A 22,301-nucleotide genomic window follows, 5' to 3' on the forward strand; every position below is an offset into this window, starting at 1 on the left:
AGAAAACGGTATCAATTCCAGAGAAAAACTAGACTTAAAAAAAAAAAAAAAAAAAAAAAAAAAAAAAAAAAAAAAAAAAAAAAAAAAAAAAAAAAAAAAAAAAAAAAAAAAACCATACTCAACCTTGATACAGAGAAAGGACACAGCACTAAGTACCTATTAAAGGCTAGAAAAGCACTAAATCACACAGGCAGTAGACATAGTAGATTCTGACAACCAAAAGTTACATTTTAAGGACTAAAACTACAAACCTCAGAAGAATACCAAGCAGAAAGGGAAAGTGTAGCAGTTACACACCATCACGGGTGTGTGTGTGTGTGTGTGTGTGTGACACACAAGTGAGGATCATACAAGCAAATCAAAGAAATGTGGCTTGCTGAAATCATTTTCTTACACCAGCAGAAGGAAACTTTAAAAAAAATTTATTTCAAGGGTCCCTAATAAAGAAACTAAATCTAAAAGGAAATATTGGGTAAAATCCTATCAGTACATAGTCTCAAAGTCCCCAAATAATAATTGAAATAATTCAAGACAATATTCTTTAATAAGTTTAATAAAATTAATAAAATGAGTAACTTTAATAAGTTCTGTATGATATTGTGAATATACACATGTGTACATATACACACAAGGTCTTCAGTTCAGTTGTCTGGCATACAGCTCTAAAACTCATGACACTCCCAAGATGGCTGATGAGTGGAAAGCTCAAGGCAGGTTCAAGATAGTTGGTCACTGCAAGAACAAGAAGGATGATGAGGGACAGGGAAAGGTTAAGTTGATCACCATCAGCCAATGATTTGGTCAATCATGCCTATGTAATGAAGCCTCGTCCATAAAAACCCAAAAGTAGTCTTCAATTGTTTCCAAATTTTAGTGTGTAGAGATTTCTGGAGAATGGCACCGTAGAAAAGTTCTACATCCCCCTCTCACCTTGAGCACCTCTTCATCTTAATCTTAATAACATTCTAAGTCTTTTTCTTTAGAAAATTAAGTCATCTCAGGACAGTTGTGGGAACCACACATCCAGAAGCAAGGCAAAAAAAACCCAGGGGCTTCTGACAGGCATCTCAAGATGGAGAGAATCGGAAAACAGAACCCTCAACCTATGGAATCTAAGGCTTTCTCCAGGGATAATGTCAGAAGTTATTTGGAGGACATCCAGCTGGTAATCTGTTAGTAAAGAATTACTTGTTTGCTGGTAAAAAGAAAGCCTTCAATCTTTATGGGCCAGGAAAGTAGCCTGTGTTGACTGCCACTGGGTATGGACAAGAAGAAAGTTAAGCTTGTTTTCCAACCATATTCCAACAGGCTTTCGACAATCAACAAAAGGCAGCCAGAAGAACAAGAGAAAAATTAAAATGTGCAAGAAATGTGTTCATATAATTTTAACAACATGCAAATGGAACATGTGGCCATATTAAAACACTGGTAAACCATGGGAGATAGCTTTCAAGACAGCAGAGTAAAAAAGAACTTTTGAAATAAAATACCAACAACAATGGGACTAACCCCAAGTATCAACAGATGGCACTGTATGAAAAAATTAAGTTTCTATACAACAAAGGAAACAATTAGCAGAATTAACAGCCAATAAAATGGGAGAAAATCTCTACCAACTATGCTTCAGACAAGGGGTTATATCTGAATTTACAAGGAATTGAAGAAATCACATGCTAAGAAAATAAAAACTAGCAAAGAATGAACAGTGTTCAAAAAATAAATGAAAATGACCAATAACTATATAAAAGCATCCAATGCCCCTAGTATCAAGGAAACACAAATTAAACCTACTTTGAGACACCACTTCACCTCAATAAGAATGGCTATAATTAACAAATCTCACATCAGATTTTGAAGAGGGTGTGAAGAGAGGACTCCATTCACTGTTGGTAGTGATTGGGGTGAATTAATACAACTACTGTAGAAAACCATTTGGAGATTTCTCAAAAACTTAAAAAGAACTACTATTTCACTCCTTGGCATAGATACCCAGAGAATGCCCTATCCTTCTATAAAAAGATCTGTACCCCATGTTTAATGATGCTTTGTTTACTTTAACAAACAACAGAAATTAACCTAGGTGTCCATCAACACAAGGATGGATAATAGTGATATACAAGTATTTTCACACGCATACATACACACACACACACACAGAGACAGAGAGAGAGAGACAGACAGAGAGAGAGAGAGAGAGAGAACACACTAAGTCCTAAAGAAAAATGAAGCTAAAAATGTTGCAGGAAAATAAATGGACTTAGAATGTATAGTATTAAGCAAGATCACACAATCTCAGGACAAAAACCTGCATTCTCTCTCATATGTGAAATGTAGTCAATACATAATTAGGTAAACAAATGTACATGTGAGTAAAGTAACAGGTTAGAAAGACCACAAGAAAGGCTAAATATAAGGATTTAGAGGATGAATATGGACTAAATTCAGGCAATGAACATGAGTTCTAAAAGGAGATAAATATAAGGCTAATTTTTTTTTCTAATTCTGATTCTGTCCTGGATCATTTTTCTGTTCTTAGTGCTGGATAAGTGCATGAAATATATCTGATGTTGTTAATGTAAAGCGCCATATTAAAAATATTAAAAATATGGAGCTTTGGATCCCAGCACTTGGGAGGCAGAGGCAGGCAGATCTCTGAGTTCAAGGCCAACCTGGTCTACAGAGTTCCAGGAAACCAGGGCTACAAAGAGACCCTGCCTTTAAAAACCAGGTAGGTAGGTAGGTAGGCAGACAGACAGATAGGTGGGTAGATGGGTGTGTGTGGATGGATGGATGCCAAAAACAATGTACACTCCATTATTCAGGGGGAAACAACCAGGAAAAAAAAACAAAAACAAACAAACAACAACCAAAAACCCACAACACATCACAAACCATGAGACTTAACAAAAATTAAGAAACTAAATAAAAAAGTGTCAGTAACAATTTGAAATGTAACACTTCTGTACTTATCCAAGACATAAATCAAAATGAAACCCTAGGAAATAACACACTGCTGCTCGGTAAAGTTTAACACACTCAAGCCTCAGTGTACACTCTCAAAAACGGCCATACATACACCAGCACTGTTCAACTTTAAATCCTTATCCCAAATATCCACCAAATGAGATAATTTGAACATTTTCACAGAAGAGCTCTCCACAGTATTATGCAACTGCACATATAATTTGGCTAATTACTGAAATCTTCACTGAATCAAAACAGAAGTCACAGCCAGAGTCAGGTGTACTGGCTTACATGGGTAATCCCAGCACTCGAGAGACTGAGACAGAAGGACTGCCTACATAATGAGTTCAAAGCCAGTCTAAACTACTGTGTGAGACCCTTCCCCTACCCCGAAAATGACAAAGCATGGGTAACTATTTTTATAAGATCTATTACATTTGTACATTTGTATATACCTATGTGTACACACACAAACACATATATACACCAAACTATCAGGGAGAAATTAAGTTTTGAGATTCTCAGGGACATAAAATGAGTGGATCCTCATACCTTGTGTATGGCATGACATAATTGCTTATAACCTACACACATCTTCCAACATATAGTCTTTAAGTTACTTACAAAACATAATACAATATAAATTGTACATATACGACATGTTTACAAGAATCTGTCTTCACATACTCAACCAATTTAAAGGCAGTATTTTCAATACAAGATTACCTGAATGCAGAACATATAAGCCAATGAGCATGGAAGAACAAATGTATTATCTTTTTCAATTACATGACAAAATTATATTTGAAAGAAAAAAATCTTTAGGATACACCTGTGCTAAATGTCCAGGTAGGTAAAGAAAAGAGCATACAGCCATACACATATATGTAGCACTTACATTTTAAGTGGTAGATTTGAGATTGCTAATACTATCACAAATAAATTTGATTCCAGGGAGGAAACAATGAATAAAAATAAGGCATTTTAATCACCCCGAATAAGCCACTTCTGTGAAATAACATCTAACCAAATGATCAGAAAAAAATCAGAACAAACTCCAATCGAACTTGTAGATTAAGATATCACACAAGGCAGAAACAGGGATCAGCAGGTAAGATGGTGAAATCCTGATAACAGGAGTTCAGCTCCCCAGAACCCATGTACAAAGGCGCATGTGGAGTCACTCATTCACAGTAAGCCCAGGACCGCTACAGAAAGATGGAACGTGGAGACAGGGATTGTCCTGCCACTTCCAGGATAGCTCAGCTGAAGTTCAATAGAAGGTGAAAGGTACAATATTCCCAGGAGTTGTCTACTGACCCCACATGTACAATGAACAACATGGTGCACACAATCCCACAAGTAAATAAATGTTTTAAAAGCCATCACAAAATTATTTCACAAGCAACAGATACAACTTGATGCTACATAAAATTTGGCTCATGTTCTGGTCATCTCTCCTACTTAGCAAGCAAGACTTGTTTTAAAGATTCATTTGCTGTTTTATGTATGTGTCAGCATGTGTTTATGGCACATGTGTACAGGTACCCACCTATTATAAAGGAAAGTGTTAAATACTGTCATATTTCCTCAAACACAGGAGGAACATGGGGCAGGAGCTGATGTGCAGGCCACGAAGGGATGCTGCTTTCTTGCTAACTCATCATGGCTTGCTCGGCCTGCTTTCTTACAGAACCCCGGACACCAGTCCAGAGATAGTACCATGCAGTGTTTAAACTCTCTCCCATCAATCATCAATTAAGAAAATGCCTTACAGCTTGATTTTATGGCATTTTCTCAACTGAGGTTCCCTCAATTAATATTACTCTAGCTTGTGTTATAAAGTTAACCAAGACATATCCTCTGAAGTTGAAGTTACAGGTGGTTATAAGATGCCTGATATGAATCATGGGAGCCAAACCTGGGTCCTCTGGAAGAGCAGCAAGCATTCTTAACTGCTAAGTCATCAATCTAGGCCCAGGATTTATTTTTAAAAGACAATCTATGCACGAGATATACAAAGGAAGAAAGCATGGACCGTACTCATTCTGGCCAAAGAGCCTCAAGACTCAAGAAAAACAGGTCAAAACAGTAGACTGAAAATCTGTTTTGTTCCTTAAATCATCCTAATATTGATTTATTCATTCTATTTAGATGTCCATGAAATCTACTGGAATATAAGCTCTATAATACATTCCATGTTTATCCAAACACAGTGAGATGCCTTTCATGAAAAGCATAGAAAAAAAGAAAAATGCAATCAAGTTCAACTGGTTTAACCAGATACAATTTTGAAATAAATTCTAAATAACTGAATCAAAAAAGAAATCTAAACTTCAAACACAGACTTAAAAACTTGAAGATCTTGGCAGAGGAAGTATAAATCATAAGCTGAAAATCTGTTTAATCTTCCTCATAGTAAAACAAATCCAAATTAATTCTGTATTTGGATACTTTCTCACCCACCAAACTAGCAACACTTCCAACTCTTTCTTTTCCTGAGACAAGGTCTCTCATTGGGACCCAGAGTTTACCTGATTTTTCTACAACAGCTAGTCAGCAAGCCCTAGAGGTCCTGTGTCTTCCCTACCACCTATTTAGGGCTACAGGCACACACTGCAAAACCTCTTTGTACTATGATATGAGACTCTGGCATTTGTATTTCTGGGTAGCAAAAACCACTCCACACAAAACATTTAGGGATATCCTGTAAAACTGTATTTGTAATATACATTGATCCAACAATTTCATATTTAGGACCTATTCTAAATAAACACTAGTTATGTTTCATTCTGGCAAGAGTAACACCATGAAAGTCTGCAGAAGGCGTGGTTTGCTTTCCAGGAGGTGTCATTTAGGAAAATGCCAAGACATAAGACATTATGCATTATGTTTTCTACCTATTGTGGGAAGGAAAATGAAGAATTTACATGTGCATGTAATGAATGAGTTGGATAAATCAATCAATTAATGAAAATACACATTTAGAGAATACAGAGGGTGAGCTAAGTTTCTTTGAATGTAGCTTGTTTGGGGTCTTTTTTTTTTTTTTTAAATTGGAGGAAAGTTAAAAATTTTTTTTAATTTAATCCAAAATTGAAAACAAATCTCTTTATTTTGCTGGTAGAACAGAGAATAATTTCAATAAACTTTAAAATTCAATAACTACATTTTGCTTCTATGGAATATGCCCTAAAGACAAAAACGTGACTATAAAAAAAAATCACTATTTTAAATAATGTTAGTACAGTATTAATATGGCTTTTAGTAGTGTCTTTTTTAAAAGCTAGTGCTACATGTGGTAAGCTAGTGTTTCTTAAAGTGCTACGCATGGTATACCAAGGTTAATATTAGCAATCAAGATTTTTCAAGGACAAGAGATACAAACATAAAAAGAGGGGGCTGGAGAGATGGTCCAGTGTTTAAGAGCACTTGTTCTTACAGAATTTGGGGTTTGATTCCCAGTACCCACATGTCAATTTTCAACTGTCCGTAACTCCAATTCCAAGATGTACATGATACACAAACATACATGTAAGCAAAACACTCAAACACAGAAAATAAATCTGAAAAAGAAATCAAATAAACAAAACCAGTATTTTAAAACTCAAATAATCAAAACCAGTGTAACTTTAAGTATGAATGAGAAATATTGAATGAACTCATAAGATATTTCTATCAAAAACTGCTAACTGCTCCCTGAAAGAGTGGTGAAACAATCTTAAAGCAAATATCCCTTGGCACATCATTATTATGATTGCTAGGGAGCATTTTCTACACCTTGGGCACAAGGACTTTTGAGAAGCATGGCTCAAACTTCAACCACATGTCAAAAGTTACTGGTATTTGAATCTCCACTTGCCCAAGATTTAATAACATTTTAAAAATAGTCACTACAATAGACTACAAAACAAAGGTAAAAATCTTAATTTCAAAATGGTAATAATAACAAAAAAGAAGGAGCCCACACTAATTACACTGGAGGTTGATCATTAGAAAATCTGTGATGAGGAGGGGCTTATGAGACCCAAGCCCAAGTCCTCCCTCTCCAAGGAAGTATCAGCAGTCAATGTTGGCTGGGAGAGAGGATACCATTTTTTTCAGTGGTACAGCCACTGGTAAATTTCCCATCCTCCAGTAAGTCGCCTCCCACCCAGGTAAAGGACTTCTCAGGAAGGAGGGTTACAGTAAAAGAGAGAGGAATAACAACTACAATTCATTATATTCATGTATGAAACTATCAGAGAATAAAATCTATCCTGCTTCAGTTTTAAAAAACTGCATGTAGCTACAGTGTAAACACGTAATTCATGAGCAATTCTTAGAGGACTTTTAATATATGAAGAAAAACCATGTTATTTTCACAATACCAGTAGGATTACACAATCACTTGTTACTGAAAATGAATAAATGATAGGAGCATTCTATAATGAGTATGTCAAACTGACAACATCTCACCCTACTGATGAATGTCACAAAAGGAACGAAGACAGTCTGCTCCTCCCGAAATAATACAACAGAAATGGCATAGCATAGCAAGATATTCTTGCTAAATATTAAACCTGTATCAAGTCTGATCAAGTTTCATCCAATTTCTATGTTCATAATTAATGAAGAAAATATAAGGAGCATATGAAACAAGCAACAGAAGACTAAAGGGTGGAAATAGAAAGTACGAAGGACTGGGTACAGGAATAAACTGATTGATAAAAAAGAGCTCTAAGAGACATTAATCAACATGTTGGCTTTTCTTAATTCTTTTTTTTTTTTTTTTGGTTTTTCGAGGCAGGGTTTCTCTGTGTAGCCTTGGCTGTCCTGGAACTCACTCTGTAGACCAGGCTGGCCTCGAACTCAGAAATCCGCCTGCCTCTGCCTCCCGAGAGGAATTTTACTGGAAAGTAGTTTTACTCATTAAGTTATTTTGACTTTTACTGTATAAAAAAGAATACTGTCAATGTAATCAATATACATCCTTAACTTTTGATGTATTTTAATGAAAAATAGTTCAAGATCAATTTAAATTAGACAAAATGTGAGACTTTGTGTGGCAAACATTTAACATATTCATAATAGTGGAAGGCACTAGAGCAGTAATTCTCCTCCTGTGGGTCCTTAACCCCTTTGGGGGTCAAACAACCCTTTCACAGGGGTGACATACCTGATATCCTGCATATCAAATAGTTACATTATAACTCATAACAGTAACAAAAGTACAGTTATGAAATAGCAGTGAAAACGATTTTATGGTTAGGGATCACGACAACGTGAGGAATTATATTAATGGGTCCTGACATCAAGGAAGGTTGAGAATCACTGCACTAGAGAATAAAGTTAGTATTCTCACTTTTTAAGCAATGAGGTATCAAGTCATTACATGAGTTCTTTCTATAATTTGTATTTTAGTATGATACTATCTGAAACTATTAGTATTCAATTCCTAGTCATAGGGCTCTAGAACACATAGCTGAAATATGAGATCACCACACTCGAATCTGTTCCGGTTACTCTAACAACTTCCAGGTACCTATGCTGCTTCCTGGGTAAATGTTTCAGCTGTTCCCTTTACAAACAACAGCTATAAACCTTTTAGGATGCCTAAAAGTTTGTAACTTCTTAGTATTGTCAGAAGTTAAGTCTGTATTACAATGTGCAACTTTTCATGAACATTACTGATTTATAGGGTTTATTACCTGGCAGGATCTAAACCTAATATAAGGACCACTGTAAGAGCTGATTAATACCTCTCACAACATCTTTTTACCCAGAAGTTCTCCATCCTTTTTTTTTTCCCCTTCTTCCTCTTTTTGGCTTTTTGAGACAGTTTCTCTGTGTAGCCCTAGCTGTTCTGGAACTCACTTTGTAAATCAGGCTGGCCTTGGACTTACAGAGATCCACCTGCCTCTGCCTCCAGAGTGCTGGGATTAAAGGCATGCGTCACCATGCCTGGCTCTACTCTACCCTTTTAAGTATTACCTCTCATTTGTTGCAGAGAACTGATACACATTTATAGAACCTACAGAACTGCCCATGGCCTGCAACTGTTTGCTATAGTCTACTGTGGTCTATTATGTTCTCTACATTTCCAGTTAACTGACTGGTAGTGGTACACAAAGACTTCTCAGAGTTGTGACGTATGGCGGTGAGGTGGAATGGGGGTAGGTTACTAAGTAGGGTTTTTCTATTAAAATAAGGTTCATTTAACAAGTGTATGTTAAAAACCAACAATAATCCTTTATATTTTGACTCACTTTGTTTTGCTAGATTGAGAGAAAAAAACTGTTGACCAGTACTCTTACAGAAAGAGGGTGGGGAGAAAAACACCATTCAAAGTATTAAACTTGGTGCTAAATGACTGAAATTCTGCCAGTCACCACAGACCTGTCATTGCCTCCCAGGCCTCTCAACCCCTCTACTAGGAAGAACAGCTTACTATTTCCAGGGAGCCCACTGTGTCACTGAAAAGTCCCTACCATAGCTGTATGGCATTTACTTAAAACCTTCAGTCTCCAAGGAGATGGGATCCCTCTACAGACTGGATCTTTTGTTTGTCCAACAAATAGGAATATGGTAAAATAGAATCAGTATTTATCTTTTTACTTACTGCTAAATTGTTCATGAATTATAAACATAGCCCAAGACACTTTCATAGTCATTATGCATTAACTGAGAACTACTTAATATGTAACTTAACAATGGAATACAACTCAACACACTGTTTACAAGTCTATGTTCCACAGAGCTGGCACTCAATAGATATTATGTTAGAAAACTTGACATTTTTAGAAAAACCTGTAGCACAAAGTACATGCTATGGCACTAAAAAAAGACTTTAATCAAAATCTTAAAACACCCAACTTTTTAAAACACATACCTTATTTAAAAAACAAACAACAAGTTACATTCAACTATTACCAAAAAAGACATGCTTGGTATTATTTTATTACTCATGAAAGCAAACCAATGATGAAGAATTCAATAGTCCTCTAGTACAACTTGAACTGGGAGTTAGAGATGAATGTGTTATGTTTAGAGCAGAATCCAATTTGGTAAAAAAGCAAGCTACTCTTAACAACAGGAATACTTTAAACAGACCTTGAGTTTTAGTTAACAAACAAAAACACAAACAAACAAACAAAAGCCAACTGCTATAAATCTAGCCATATTTACAAGTCTGCAACAAAATGTGCAGTATTAAATAGGAACAAACAAAATCTAAGACAGCATATTCAATGAAAAGCAAGTCAAGATTTAGGGGATGCCATAGAAGCATCACTAAGAGGGATATAATAGCTAAACCCTGAATCAGAAAAGGTTTCTGTGTGCTTAGGCTTTGTCAATCTGACATACAGGAGAGAAGAGACCCCGGACAAAGGAACTTAAGCTGAGGAACTGTCTCCATCAGATTGGCCTATGAGCAAATCTATGGGGCGTTTTCGTTGATTATTGACAGGAAGGGCCCAGTTCCCTGCAGATGGTGCTACCTCTGGAAAGGTGGCCCCAGGATGTATAAGAAAGCTGACAGAGCAAGCTATGGGAAATCCAGTCTCCCTCATGGTCTCTGCTTCTTTCTGTTCCTGCCTTTAGCTTGTCCTGGCTTCCCTTGATGACAGACTAACTTGTAAACCAAATAAACCTTTCTTCCCCAAGCCGCTTTTTCAGCCATGGTGTTTGTCATAGCAACAGAGCAGCAAGTAAAACCACTTGGTAGAGAAAGCATGAAGGGGAGGAGCACAACTGTGGTTCTAGGTCAGCCTGGTCTACACAATGAATTCCGAGACAGTCAGAGCTACACAGTGAGAACCTGTCTCAAGTAAAGTAATTAATTAATTTAAAAAAATCAAAAATAAAAATTTTTTAAAAAGGAAAAGTATACATTCATATGAAGCAATGAAAGAAGGAAAAAGAACCAATGAAGACAAAAAATTGACAGAAAAGTTCATGAAGCTGAAGTGAGAACATTTATACTATGAATCAATAATCAAAACAACACACGAATAATCGGTGTAAGAAAGCAGAGCGCTCAAGTGCCTGCAGGTTCTAAACTGGAAAGCAGGGAGGAGGACTGAGTGCAGAGGCGCACAACTGTAGTGCCAGCTTCCCAAGAAGGCAGCCCTGACACTCCTATAGGTCTCATCTACAGAAAAGTCTCAGGCTGGAAAAATAACAATAAGATCCTATCTCAAAAAGGGAAAAAAGAAGGACAATAGAAATCATAAAGTATGCTCAGTATGTAACTTACAACTTCCCCACAGAGAGAGCAAGCCCCAGACCTACAGAGCCTCACTTTACAATGGCATTCCTTCCTTAATGGACGGGTCATAGAGCTTAAATTCATGACTCAGGAAGATAGACTATTCACCCTAAATCAAAGGACAGGTAACACTGGCTACTCTTACCACCTCCTGTCAACTTACTACAGGCCACAGACAAGAAAAAAATGGCAACCAAACAGCTGGTCATTAATGGTTAATGTAAAAATTCTGTTAGAATCTGAAACAAACATCAGATTAACAAACTGAATTTGGTAAAAGTGCAGAAAGCAAGAACAAGAACACATCATATTTCTAAACTCTTGCCCCAAACAATCAAAGTTGAACTCTTAAAAACACGTTAACTGGGGGATGAACTCAACATAAAACAAACAAAAAAACATATAAAACTTCACAGTGAAATCATAAAGACTGAAAGACCTATGTGAATGAAGAAATAAACTTTTATTTTGTCATTGATAGGAAAATTCAATATTAAGTTGTCAGTTTTTCTCAAATTGCTTCACCAATTCAAACCAAATACAGCAGGATTCCAGTATGCTTTCTGTGACGCAGCAGGGCCAAAACAACTTTGCAAAACCAACAAAGCTGGCAGAGCAAGGCAACTTGATTTCAAGAGTTAATATGGAACTAATGCTTAAAACAGTATGCCCTTGACATCTAGATAGATAAAAACGGTCCACAGCAGAGAGGACAGACATAAAATCATACATAGGAAAGCTTTTTAAGGCAACTTATTTTTGACAAAGCTGCAAGACTAATTAATGAACGCATTTTCTAGCATTGCTAGAAAAAATAATGTCAATATCTAAAATAAAATTTTTCAATCCATGTTCTCAACCTGTTTTGTGGGACTCTTGACTTTTTCTCTCTTCTCCCTGCTTCTCATACTGTAGTCTTCCTCTCTACCCCCTTATTTCCTTCTAGGTTTTTGATGTGTGTGTGCTTGCGTGTGTGTGTGTGTGTGTGTGTGTGTGTGTGTGTGTGTGTCAATGTAACAAAATACAGAGGTCCTGAAAAACTTTAATCCCAAATGGAGAAGAGACCTAAGTATTAAACTGGAATAAATCACTTTACTTTAGGTAGGAAAGGCTTAAATAGGACAAACTAAACCATCCATAAAAGAAAAAGTTAACTAACTAAAATGGAGTTTAGCAGCGTAACTACTGCTCTTCACAAGTACTGGATAGAGAATGGAAGGTAATGGGAAATTTGTGCAATCTACTCAATTAATAAAAACAAGTCCAGAATGAAGCCTGACAAAATCCAAAAGTAAAACTGTATCTTAGAAACATGGACAAATAAACAAGCTAGATGTGATGGCTATCCGTGATTGTCGTCAACTTGACTAGGCTGGAGTTAACCAAACCCAAGCTGGCTGGAGGGTAGACCTGTAAGGGGTTTTTCTTGATTAATTCATTGGAGGCAGGAAGACCTATCCCACATCTCCATCTTTTGAAGTCAGAAGACCTAACTTCAGGTGCTGGCCTATTTGAAGGGCATGGAGGAGACACTTTTGCTTTTTGCCTGTTTGCCTTCGTTCTCAAGGGCAAGTTCACGTATCTTGCTGAGGCATTCCTTCACTGGCATTATAGAACCTAGTCCTTCAGGATTCTGATGTGAGCACAGGACCAGCTGACAACAGGAGCCTCTGAGACTTAAATATTATTGAATTCTTGGACTTTTGGTCTGGGAGACAACCACTGTTAGACTAACAGAACCACAGCTGTGGTCATTTGAATGAAAATGGCCACTAGACTCAAAGGGAAAGCTATTATTTGAAAGGAGGATGTGTGGCCTTGTTAGAGGAAGGGTGACAATGCGGAGGGGCTTTGATTCAAACCAGGTAGGTCTGTGTCTCTCTCTGTCCCTGTCTATGTGTGTCTCTCTATGTCTCTCTGTGTCTGTCTGTCTCCCTCCCTCTTCCTTCCCTCCCCTCCCCCGCCCCCCACTGCTGCCAGCCAATCCAGATGTAGAACTCTTGGCTTCTTCTCCTGCACTACGTCTACCTGCATGCCACCATGCTTCCTGCCATGACTATAATGGACTAATCCTTTGAATCTTTATGCCAGCCCCAATTAAATGTTTTCCTTATAAGAGTTGCCTCCATCACAGTGTAACTTAACAGCAATAGAAATTCTATGACAACAACCTATAAGCTACTCTAATAATAAAGTTACACACACACACATATATGTATATGTATATGTATATATGGGAGGTGGGCATTGATTCATTCTGTAAATCCTCTTCCTCTAAAGAACCCTAACTAAAGCCGGGCATGGTGGCGCACACCTTTAATCCCAGCACTCGGGAGGCAGAGGCAGGCGGATTTCTGAGTTTGAGGCCAGCCTGGTCTACAAAGTGAGTTCCAGGACAACCAGGGCTATACAGAGAAACCCTGTCTCGAAAGAAAAAAAAAAAAAAGAACCCTAACTATAATATACCAGTCATAGTAGTCTAAGCCTTTAATTCCAGCACTGGGGAGGCAGAGACAGTCAGACTTCTAGCTGGAGACCAACCTGGTCTATACAGTGAAACCTTGTCTCAAAAACAAAAACAAAACAAAACAAAAAAAACAAAAGGAAGAAGAGAACAACAGCTGGCAAAAGGCACACTGAAAATACTCATAACAGATACTATACAGAAATAAGAATTAAAACCACAATTAAACTATCACTTCACACCCACTAAACACTAAAAAGCACTGACAAGTCTCTGGAGGAACTGAAATTTTCATACCCTGGTGGTGGCAAGATGGTGCAACCACTGCAGAAAAGAGGCTGCAGTTTCTCAATTAGTTAAACATATGCCTAACATATGATTCAGCCATTCTTAACAATGGACCCCAAGAGAAATAAAAGCATATGTGCACAAAAACGTGCAGAAATGATCATAGCAACTTTATAATACCCCCAAACACAAATGCCCACTACAGGTTTTTAGTTACCATATAGCAGGATGACACTAAGCAAACAGTGGAGAAGAGAACATTAACACTGTGTAAATAACTTAAAAGCTTCTGCCGAGTAGAATACAACAGAAGACTTCCCTGAATCCATTCATTTAAAATTCTAAAACTACAAGCAAATCTGCAGTGAAAGCAGATCACTCGCTTCTGGGGAAAGGCAAGGCAAAGGGGATGACAGAGGGGCAGGAGGGCATTCCTATGAGTAATAGGTTTCTACCTCGATTGTAGGTACACTCAAGTGAGTGTGTGTGTGTGTGTGTGTGTGTGTGTGTGTGTGTGTGTGTGTAAAGGAAACATTGCATACTTTAAAAATAGGCAATTTATGTCATACCAAAATAAAAATTTGAAAAGGTCAAGAATTCTACAAAAAATAAGAAATGCATGATAATGTGCAAATCAGTAATTTTTAAAAATGAAAAACTTAACACATCTACACCTAAGCAACTGAACTGTGAATGAGGAGAAATGGATACTACAGTTTCAATTATTTTAAAAATGCACATATATTACTTTCTTTACAACTATTTACTTGTAAGAAAGTTTAAGTGCTGTACAAACTTCTGCAAACAATATAAGAATTTAATGAATATAATTGAAAATGATAAAAAATGAACTTTAACTTTACAAAATTTTATATTAAACGTTTTAGAATGGGTAGTGAATATTTTTATACAATTTTCAAGTAACAGACCACAGAGCTATCAGTTAACTCATTTTTGACAAAGTACCTTATAATCATTTATTCTTTTATATAATTCACAGAAGAAATCTATTTGGATAATAACTACAGTATCAAGACATTTTGTACTCTTGACCTATTCCTGACTTCAAAGCTCTTAATATCGCAACTTGAAAAACATGACTGTCAATGAAACTAAATGTTCTTCACAATATTAAAGCATGGGCCTCTAGATCATTATCATAGAAAACACAGTAACATCTCCTAACCTATTCTGAAGATTAAACCATCATAATCATAATTTTTTAAAGTCCAAGAAAAATACTGAAGGTGTCACTAAAGCAGGTTCACTTACAGTTCTCCTAAGGGCATTTCTATGCATGGGGTTTTATATTTGTATTTATAATTAAGGTGAGGGACAGGAGAAATCCTATTACAGGCTTGGGCATGAGTTAAAAGACGAAGCATCTGTCCTAACAAGGCGGAAAGGCTTGCAACCAAACAGTCTGTAATGCACCAAGACACTAAAAGGTCTATCTATGCCTTCAAGGAAGTGCCAGATGGTAGGCATGGAGTCAACTGTAAGGGCTCAGCAGTTTTTCCACCCAAGAAGTGAGGGGAAAACCTACACACACAAGAAAGCTCTTCAACAACTCAAGCTGCAAGTACTTAAAGCAACTGAGTCCTCCTTCCATGTCAGGACAACTGATTACCAGTGTGATCCATGCCTAGCACACACATTTCACTTTAATCAAACTGTCTTAAACTAACAAACTTAACACTACTTAAAGAGGTTAAAAAAAAAATCAGCTTATTATCAAGTAGTTAACATACCACAGTCATTAACAATATCCAACTGTACTGTTGTTTATACTCTGACTTTACAAATTAAAGGAAGCATTTTAAGCTTGGCTTTTGTTGTCAAGGCTAACTGAAATTTTCCACTCTTTACAATGGTACCATATCCAACACCCCCAGTTTCCACTTTACTTTCAAACACAATCTCCTACCTTCACACCAACAGCAACCTCAGTGACAATTCTGTAAAGGAAAAAAGAAAAGTGTCAACAACCTCTTATTCTTCTAATGATCATTCCTTAACTTTGAAACTTTTAAGATCTTTCATAAATTATCCAGGCCCTGGCAATACACAGGTGCTCAGTGATAATTTTTTTAACTATTATTTACCTGGATTTTTTTTTTTTTTTTTTTTAGAAATAACTTTGAACCATGAGATGTTTCAGTCAGTTTATGATCATTTTTAAGAACCTTTAGCAGCAAGATGAAAATGCAGAAACACTATACTATTCCTAACGTGCTTATATACGGACATCAGCAATGTGAGTGAGTTCTTTGGTAACCTAAACAGAATCTGGGAATTGGAAAATTGTCTGGAGAGAATTCACATGTCTGAAGCTACATTTCCTGTGGTAAATAATATCCCATTAAGGTAATTTGTGGCAATGATGTTTAAAGCCTTTTTATTATCTCTTTTAAAACACCAGATAACTAACTCTAGACTGATAACCTAGTAATAAACTACTGAATAAACTCGGATTTTACTTTTTTAGACTCGTCACATCCAGACACTCAATTTTAATAACAGTTCATGTTCACTGGGTCTCTTTTCGTGCCCGTTCCCCTCTGCGGGCTGTGAGCTGTGCCCCCCTTCTCTGAACAATGAGTTGAACTGGGTCGTTCGGGATGTGGAGTTAACAAGGGCGCGACATTGGTGAGCCTCCTCTTTTCTTCTCACAGCTCTCTCATCTCACTCAGCATCCTCCTGTCTTCACGCCCAGCCTCTCGAAAGATGCAACACGACTCCGATCCATGTTCCATTTTTGTTTGGGGGGGGGGGGTCTTGTTTGTTTTTATTTATTTATTTTTCCTCCAGAAACTAATCAGAGTAGGGGGCGGGGGAAGGCCAACCCTGTGTGGATTATCTGTTGTCTCTGCCTTGCGTGGCTTGTGGCCTTTGCCCATGTGACTGATGCTGCCTCTCCAACACTTCGTGGGGGTTTTGTTTTGTTTATGGTTTAATTTCTGGGCCCTGTGGGCCGAGCCTCGGATTTTTGTTGTTGTCGTTGTTGTGGTGGTAAAGGCATTCCGATGGCCTCCCGCCCCCGCTCCCAGACTCTGATGAAAACAAAGGAGTGTGACATGTGCCCTCCTCCCTCCCGCCGCCACGCGCCCTCCCCTTCCCCGCAGCTCCCTCTCGGCGCTCCCGCCGCGGCGTTTCGGGCGAGGCCGGGGATGGCGGGCCTCGCTCGGGCTTCGCGCTCCGCACAGGCCTCGGTGGCTTGGCCCGCTCGCGCCCGCGCCGCCGCCGCCGCCACCGCCACCCCAGGGTTCGGGTCTCCCCGCGGCGTCGACATGGCTCCCGAGGGGGCAGGGCCGCCCCGGGCTTCCCGCCCCATCCCCCGCAGTCGGGCCACCCCGCGTCCCCACAGCAGCCCCGAGGCCTCCCCGGCCTCCCAGCCGCGGCTGCGGTTCGCGCCGGTAGCCGGAGCGGCCGAGGGAAGCCCGGGGAGGGGTGTGTGTGATGGGGCGGGGGTTGGGTAACGGCGGCGCGGCCTGGGAGGGGCCGCCGGAGCCCCGCTTCCCGGGACCCGACCCGACCCGGATCCCGGCCGCCGCCTCGCCGGCCTCCTCTCCCTCGCCCATCTCCTCACGGGCTCCCGGTACCTACCCGTCCATTGCCGAACCGGACAAAGCTTCGCTCCCAAGAACCGAGCCACGCAGCCAGCGAGCCACACAAGCGGCGAGAAAATGGCGGCCAGGGCCCGACGGAAATTGCCGAAGGTGCCGGAGCGCACGGGGCAGCGCGCGGCGGCGGAAAGAGCCGAGCGCGCGGGCGCCCGGCGGCGGCGGGAGACGAGCGGCGGGGCACAGGGACCGGGGGAGTGGGCGCCTCCGCCGTTGGCTGCCTCCGCCCGCTTGCCCGCCCGCTCGCCCGCGCGCGCGCTGCCTCCCGCCCTCGGAGACGTGCCGGCTGCAGTGGCTGGCTGGCTGGCCTGGGTTCTTTCTCTTCTGTGGGCGGTGTGAGTGGGGCAGCCTGCACCGTGTGTGCCTCAGGCTAGCCCGGACTGCAACCCTGCTGCTCTCAGGCTGCTTCCACTCTTCCTTCCAACCTCAAGCCGCATTTTTACCACAAAAGACCAACCCGAGGCCCGGCCCGGGCACCCTTCGCCCTCTCAGCCCTAGAGAAAAAGACTTTATAGCTGCATCCTAGACCCACGTTTGCAAACTCTCCATCCTCAAACAGTTTACCCACCTGGCCAAGACCCATTGCTTTGGAAAATATAACAACATCTCCTAATTAAGGACTGCTCACCAGCTTAGTGTTTGCTTACAAACCTGGAATCAATCAGGCCAAGAGGAAGAAAAGGTGATTCTCATTTGGGTTGGTAATTTTTGTGCATCTGTTAGGAAAAACATATATTCCAAGATCCCTACGTGGGAATGGCCCCAGGCTGAGCAAGGTGGCAGAAAGCGTTCCTGTATTCCAACATTTGGGGATATGGAAAGAGGAGGCCAATTGAGTTAGCATTAGTTACAGGGGATGAAAATGTTAAAACGCCCTAGACAAAAATCACTCTTTTCCAAAGAACTAAAGGTCTTAATATCATAGAACATGTTTTCCGTTCTCCTTTAATGTATTTGTATCATAGCCTCAGCAACATTTGGTTTCAGAAAATGTTCCCGGCATGCCACTAATGCCAGCACCCCCCCCCCCCCTTGATCTTCCCTACCTCCTCCAACACTTACCAACTGTGTCTGTCCAGGTGTCCTCCATGCCTCCTCCAGATCTGCCGCGTCCCCTTCAAGAAGCCTCTTGCCCTTACCTCCTGGAATTTCACGTCACTAAGTGGGAGATTGTATATTATTTTTAAATGATAAGTCAGAACCTGGGCCCCAGCTCCTCCAGAGGATGACGAAATTTAGTGAAACCCTGTTTCAAAGGCAATCAACAACAACCACACACACATGTGCACTGTTGTTGCTCTAAGAACGTTTCAAAGCCACCACCTGGTCAAATAGTCTTGATTTGCCTTAGGGATTGTCGATTCTTTTTAAAAATCTAATTTCCGGCAACACCCCCCTTCTATCTACACTATTGGCTTATGATACAAAAAGGCCCCATTATCATTTCCATTAATAATAGTTTTTCATGGGTTGTGGTTTTGTTCGAATAGTTTCAACTCAACAATTAAATCTGTATGCTCCCAGAGGGAGGGAGGGGATCCAGGCTGCATTCTCCATAGTCCTCACATTGGCACAATCAACACTGATAATTCCTTCTCGATTTATCTCAGGGAAGACAATCTGTGTCAAGAAGAGCAGAACTTCTGTCAAGTGTCAGATGTTCACTAAACTACAACCTTTGGTTGTCCTTCTAATAAAGTATAAGGGCAAACCACAACCCAGTCAATATGCTGGCTTATTTAAGTCAACACTTTGGTAGGAAATATGTGAGGGAGTTCGCAAGTCAAGACACATAAAGTACTTGATTTTAAAATGTAGTAAAGAAATAAGGGTTTAAAGTTGGGAATGATACTGATGTATCAGCACACAGCAGTAGGCTCCTCTGGACATCTACCTGAGGTTTCTGTTTCAGCCATTTGTTCAGTGGTAAACTGTGGCTGGGAAATATTAAGTGTAAAATCTAGAAATGATTTATAGTTTAAAATTCTGCACCATTCTGAGGTAAAGCAAAATGAAATCGCCTCCATCTCACTCTCCAGTCAGGACATGAGTCACCTCTGTGTTCAGTGTATCAAGGCTAAACATGCTATCTTCCAGCTAGCTTATTCAATGGACAGGTATCTTTCATCAGCTTAACTATCATGTTATCTCAAGGTTTGTATGTGCAGAAAGGAGTTCCTTAGTTAACTCAACTCCCAAAGCACAAGAGTAGTGCTTCTGGCAATCTGTATGCCAAGAAAGTGTCATATGTCAAGAAATTGTAAAATGCTTCCTTGGAGGTGAACAAGCAACCAAGTATTTCAAGACAGGAAACATTCCCATGTCTTTCCTGAGTATGTTTTGTGCAGTCACTCTGTTTTTAGTATTGTTAATCTCTGGCTATGTCTAATATATGAATAGTGTGAGGTTAGCTTATCATACATTGTTTTGAGAAGATGGGCGTACAGAATGAAATAAGAGAATCAGAGGCTGGTAGCACCTGCAGTTGTAGGCATCTGGTAGCAGGACAAGACTGTATTCCCTGTGTGCTATATACCACAAAAACATGTCCTGTCCATGAAAGCCTGCCTTCGCATTTGAGATGTTCCATTTGTTAGCTACGTGACACTGGACATGGTCAGCATAACCCAAGGATGAAGTTCATGAAAATGAGATTAAGAATGACGTCATCATCCAAATTGGTGTCCAATTGACAGCCTGGCCGCAGTCAATGCTTAAGAAACGGTGCTGCTATCGCCTTGATTGTTGGTGATTGGTTGTTGTTCCTGTCACTGATACTATTCTCTGCAGAAGGAACAGGCCACACTTTTGGCTTTTGGAACTTTGGAGGCAGCCCATATCCGTATAGCTGTATCTGTACAGAGATTCTTCACAAAGGTTAAACATGTCAGTAATGAAATTAGATTGGCACTCATACAGATGAATAAACCAGGGGAAATGTCACCGGCAAATTTGTAAAGTCCCACCCATATGTCAATCTGTGTGCCTGTGTGAGTTAACCATGGGCTGGATTATTAAACAGTGGAGGATGGCCAACCCTTGTAAATGCTGACTAGATTCAATTCATGTTTATGAAGTCCTAACAGAATAGGGCAATAAAAAGTGAAGTGGCTGGACAATATTCTTTTCATACCCAGATCTTCTTTCAGTACAGTAATTTGTTCTTTTCCATCTGAATGGTAACTGTTTTGACCTTTCACAGAAAATTTTTCACTTATGTGAACAATCATTAAATCTAAATTTCAGCCTAGGCTAAGCCAAAATGAGGTGTAATACTGATGCAATAAAAATAAGAAATGGGACCATGTTCGTTCACATCAATAACATTTTACTCTTAGTCTGCTTAGGGTACTGGAGTATCAGTTAACTTTTCAGTCTAACAAGAGAAATAAAAATATACCAATTAATAGTATTTTATTTTTGAAAAGGTAATATGAACTCAAAGTAGAGAAAAGGACATTTAGAAGCTGTCAAAGCTTATGCAAACTCCCTGGAAAAGGGAAACAATCAGAAAGAGGGGGCATACTAGGTACTAGGTTGCTGGGCACCGAGCATGGGATGTAAAATAGATGTACTGGCAGTAAGTTCCTTTATATCATGAAGAAAGTTATTCCTAACTGCCATATAGTAAGGGTCTTATGATTTCTCAAATGTACTTTAACTGCCATGTGGAAAGGGTTTGACAATTTCCCAAATATACTTAAACTCAACTGAAACATGATGCTTATTACTTAAGGACATGTGAACTATGTACCAGCAAATTCTACTAGAAGAAGAAAGAGCATATATTTTAGGATCCGGCCCGCCATCCAGATTCCTTCGCTGCCCATCTTTCCATTTTACTACATACATTTTTGATAGGTTCTAATACCGGTATTGACATTGTGATGGTTGATTTAACTGTCAACTGGACACAGTGAGGACCATCTAGAAGGACAGTCTCAGTGAGGGACTGTCTACCTCAAGTTGCCCTGCAAGCATGTTTGTGGGGGATTAGTTCCATCACAGTAACTGAGTGGGAAGGTGCACCCCACTGTGGGTGAGAGCATTGCCTGGGGTTGGGCCCTGGACTGTAAGAAGTAGAGCATACTGAGCAGTGAACACAAATGTTTTCACTCTCCCTCCGCTCGGACCGTGGATGAACTAGCTGCTTCACATCCCTGTTCACGTGACATCCCACCAATGATGGACTGTGCAGTGGTTTGAATGAGGACAGACCCCAGAAGGCTCATATATTTGAATACTTGTTCCTCAAATGGCAGAAATGATGGGAAAGATTAGGAGGTGTGGCCTTGTTAGAAGAGGTGTGTTACTGCAGGTAGGCTCTGGGGCCCTGTCTTACTCTTGGCCTCTTGCTTGCAGGTCAGATACAAGGTCTCAGCTACCCCTAAAGAGTCATGTCTGCCTGCATGCTTCTACACTCCCTATCATGATAGCTGTGGGCTCATCCTCTTGAAACTGTAAACAACAATTAAATGCTTCCTTTTATATAAGTTGTCTTGGTCAAGGTATCTCTTCACAGCAACAGAACAATGACTCAAAGTGTCACCTAGAATTGTAAGAGGAATAAACCCTTCTTCTCTGTTAGTTGTTTCTGTTATTATTTTGTCACAGCAATTGGAATCTAAACTAGGACAAAAATATTCATGTGTTTGTTTTACTCAAAGGTGATGATCATTATGTAGTCAGTATTATCTTGTAACTTAAAACT

At 39.6% G+C, this 22,301-nt stretch overlaps 1 protein-coding gene across 4 annotated transcripts in view; it reads right to left on the bottom strand.

Moving 5' to 3' along the window:
- Positions 1–17,754, bottom strand: part of Ptbp2 (polypyrimidine tract binding protein 2) — a 65,180-nt gene extending 47,426 nt beyond the window's left edge. For 2 of the 4 annotated variants that reach the window (XM_021157894.2, XM_021157893.2), the window contains exons 1-2: positions 17,574–17,754; positions 15,895–15,925 (exon numbers count right to left, since the gene is read on the bottom strand). In XM_021157894.2, coding sequence (XP_021013553.1) covers positions 15,895–15,925; positions 17,574–17,581 — 39 coding nt within the window. In that variant the 5' untranslated portion in view covers positions 17,582–17,754. The remainder of the gene's footprint in view (positions 1–15,894; positions 15,926–17,573) is intronic. The other 2 variants (XM_021157892.2, XM_021157891.2) reach the window with 1 other exon arrangement.
- Between the last annotated feature and the right edge of the window lie 4,547 nt (positions 17,755–22,301).

This window comes from Mus caroli, chromosome 3, assembly GCF_900094665.2.
Source record: "Mus caroli chromosome 3, CAROLI_EIJ_v1.1, whole genome shotgun sequence".
Lineage (NCBI taxonomy): Eukaryota > Metazoa > Chordata > Mammalia > Rodentia > Muridae > Mus > Mus caroli.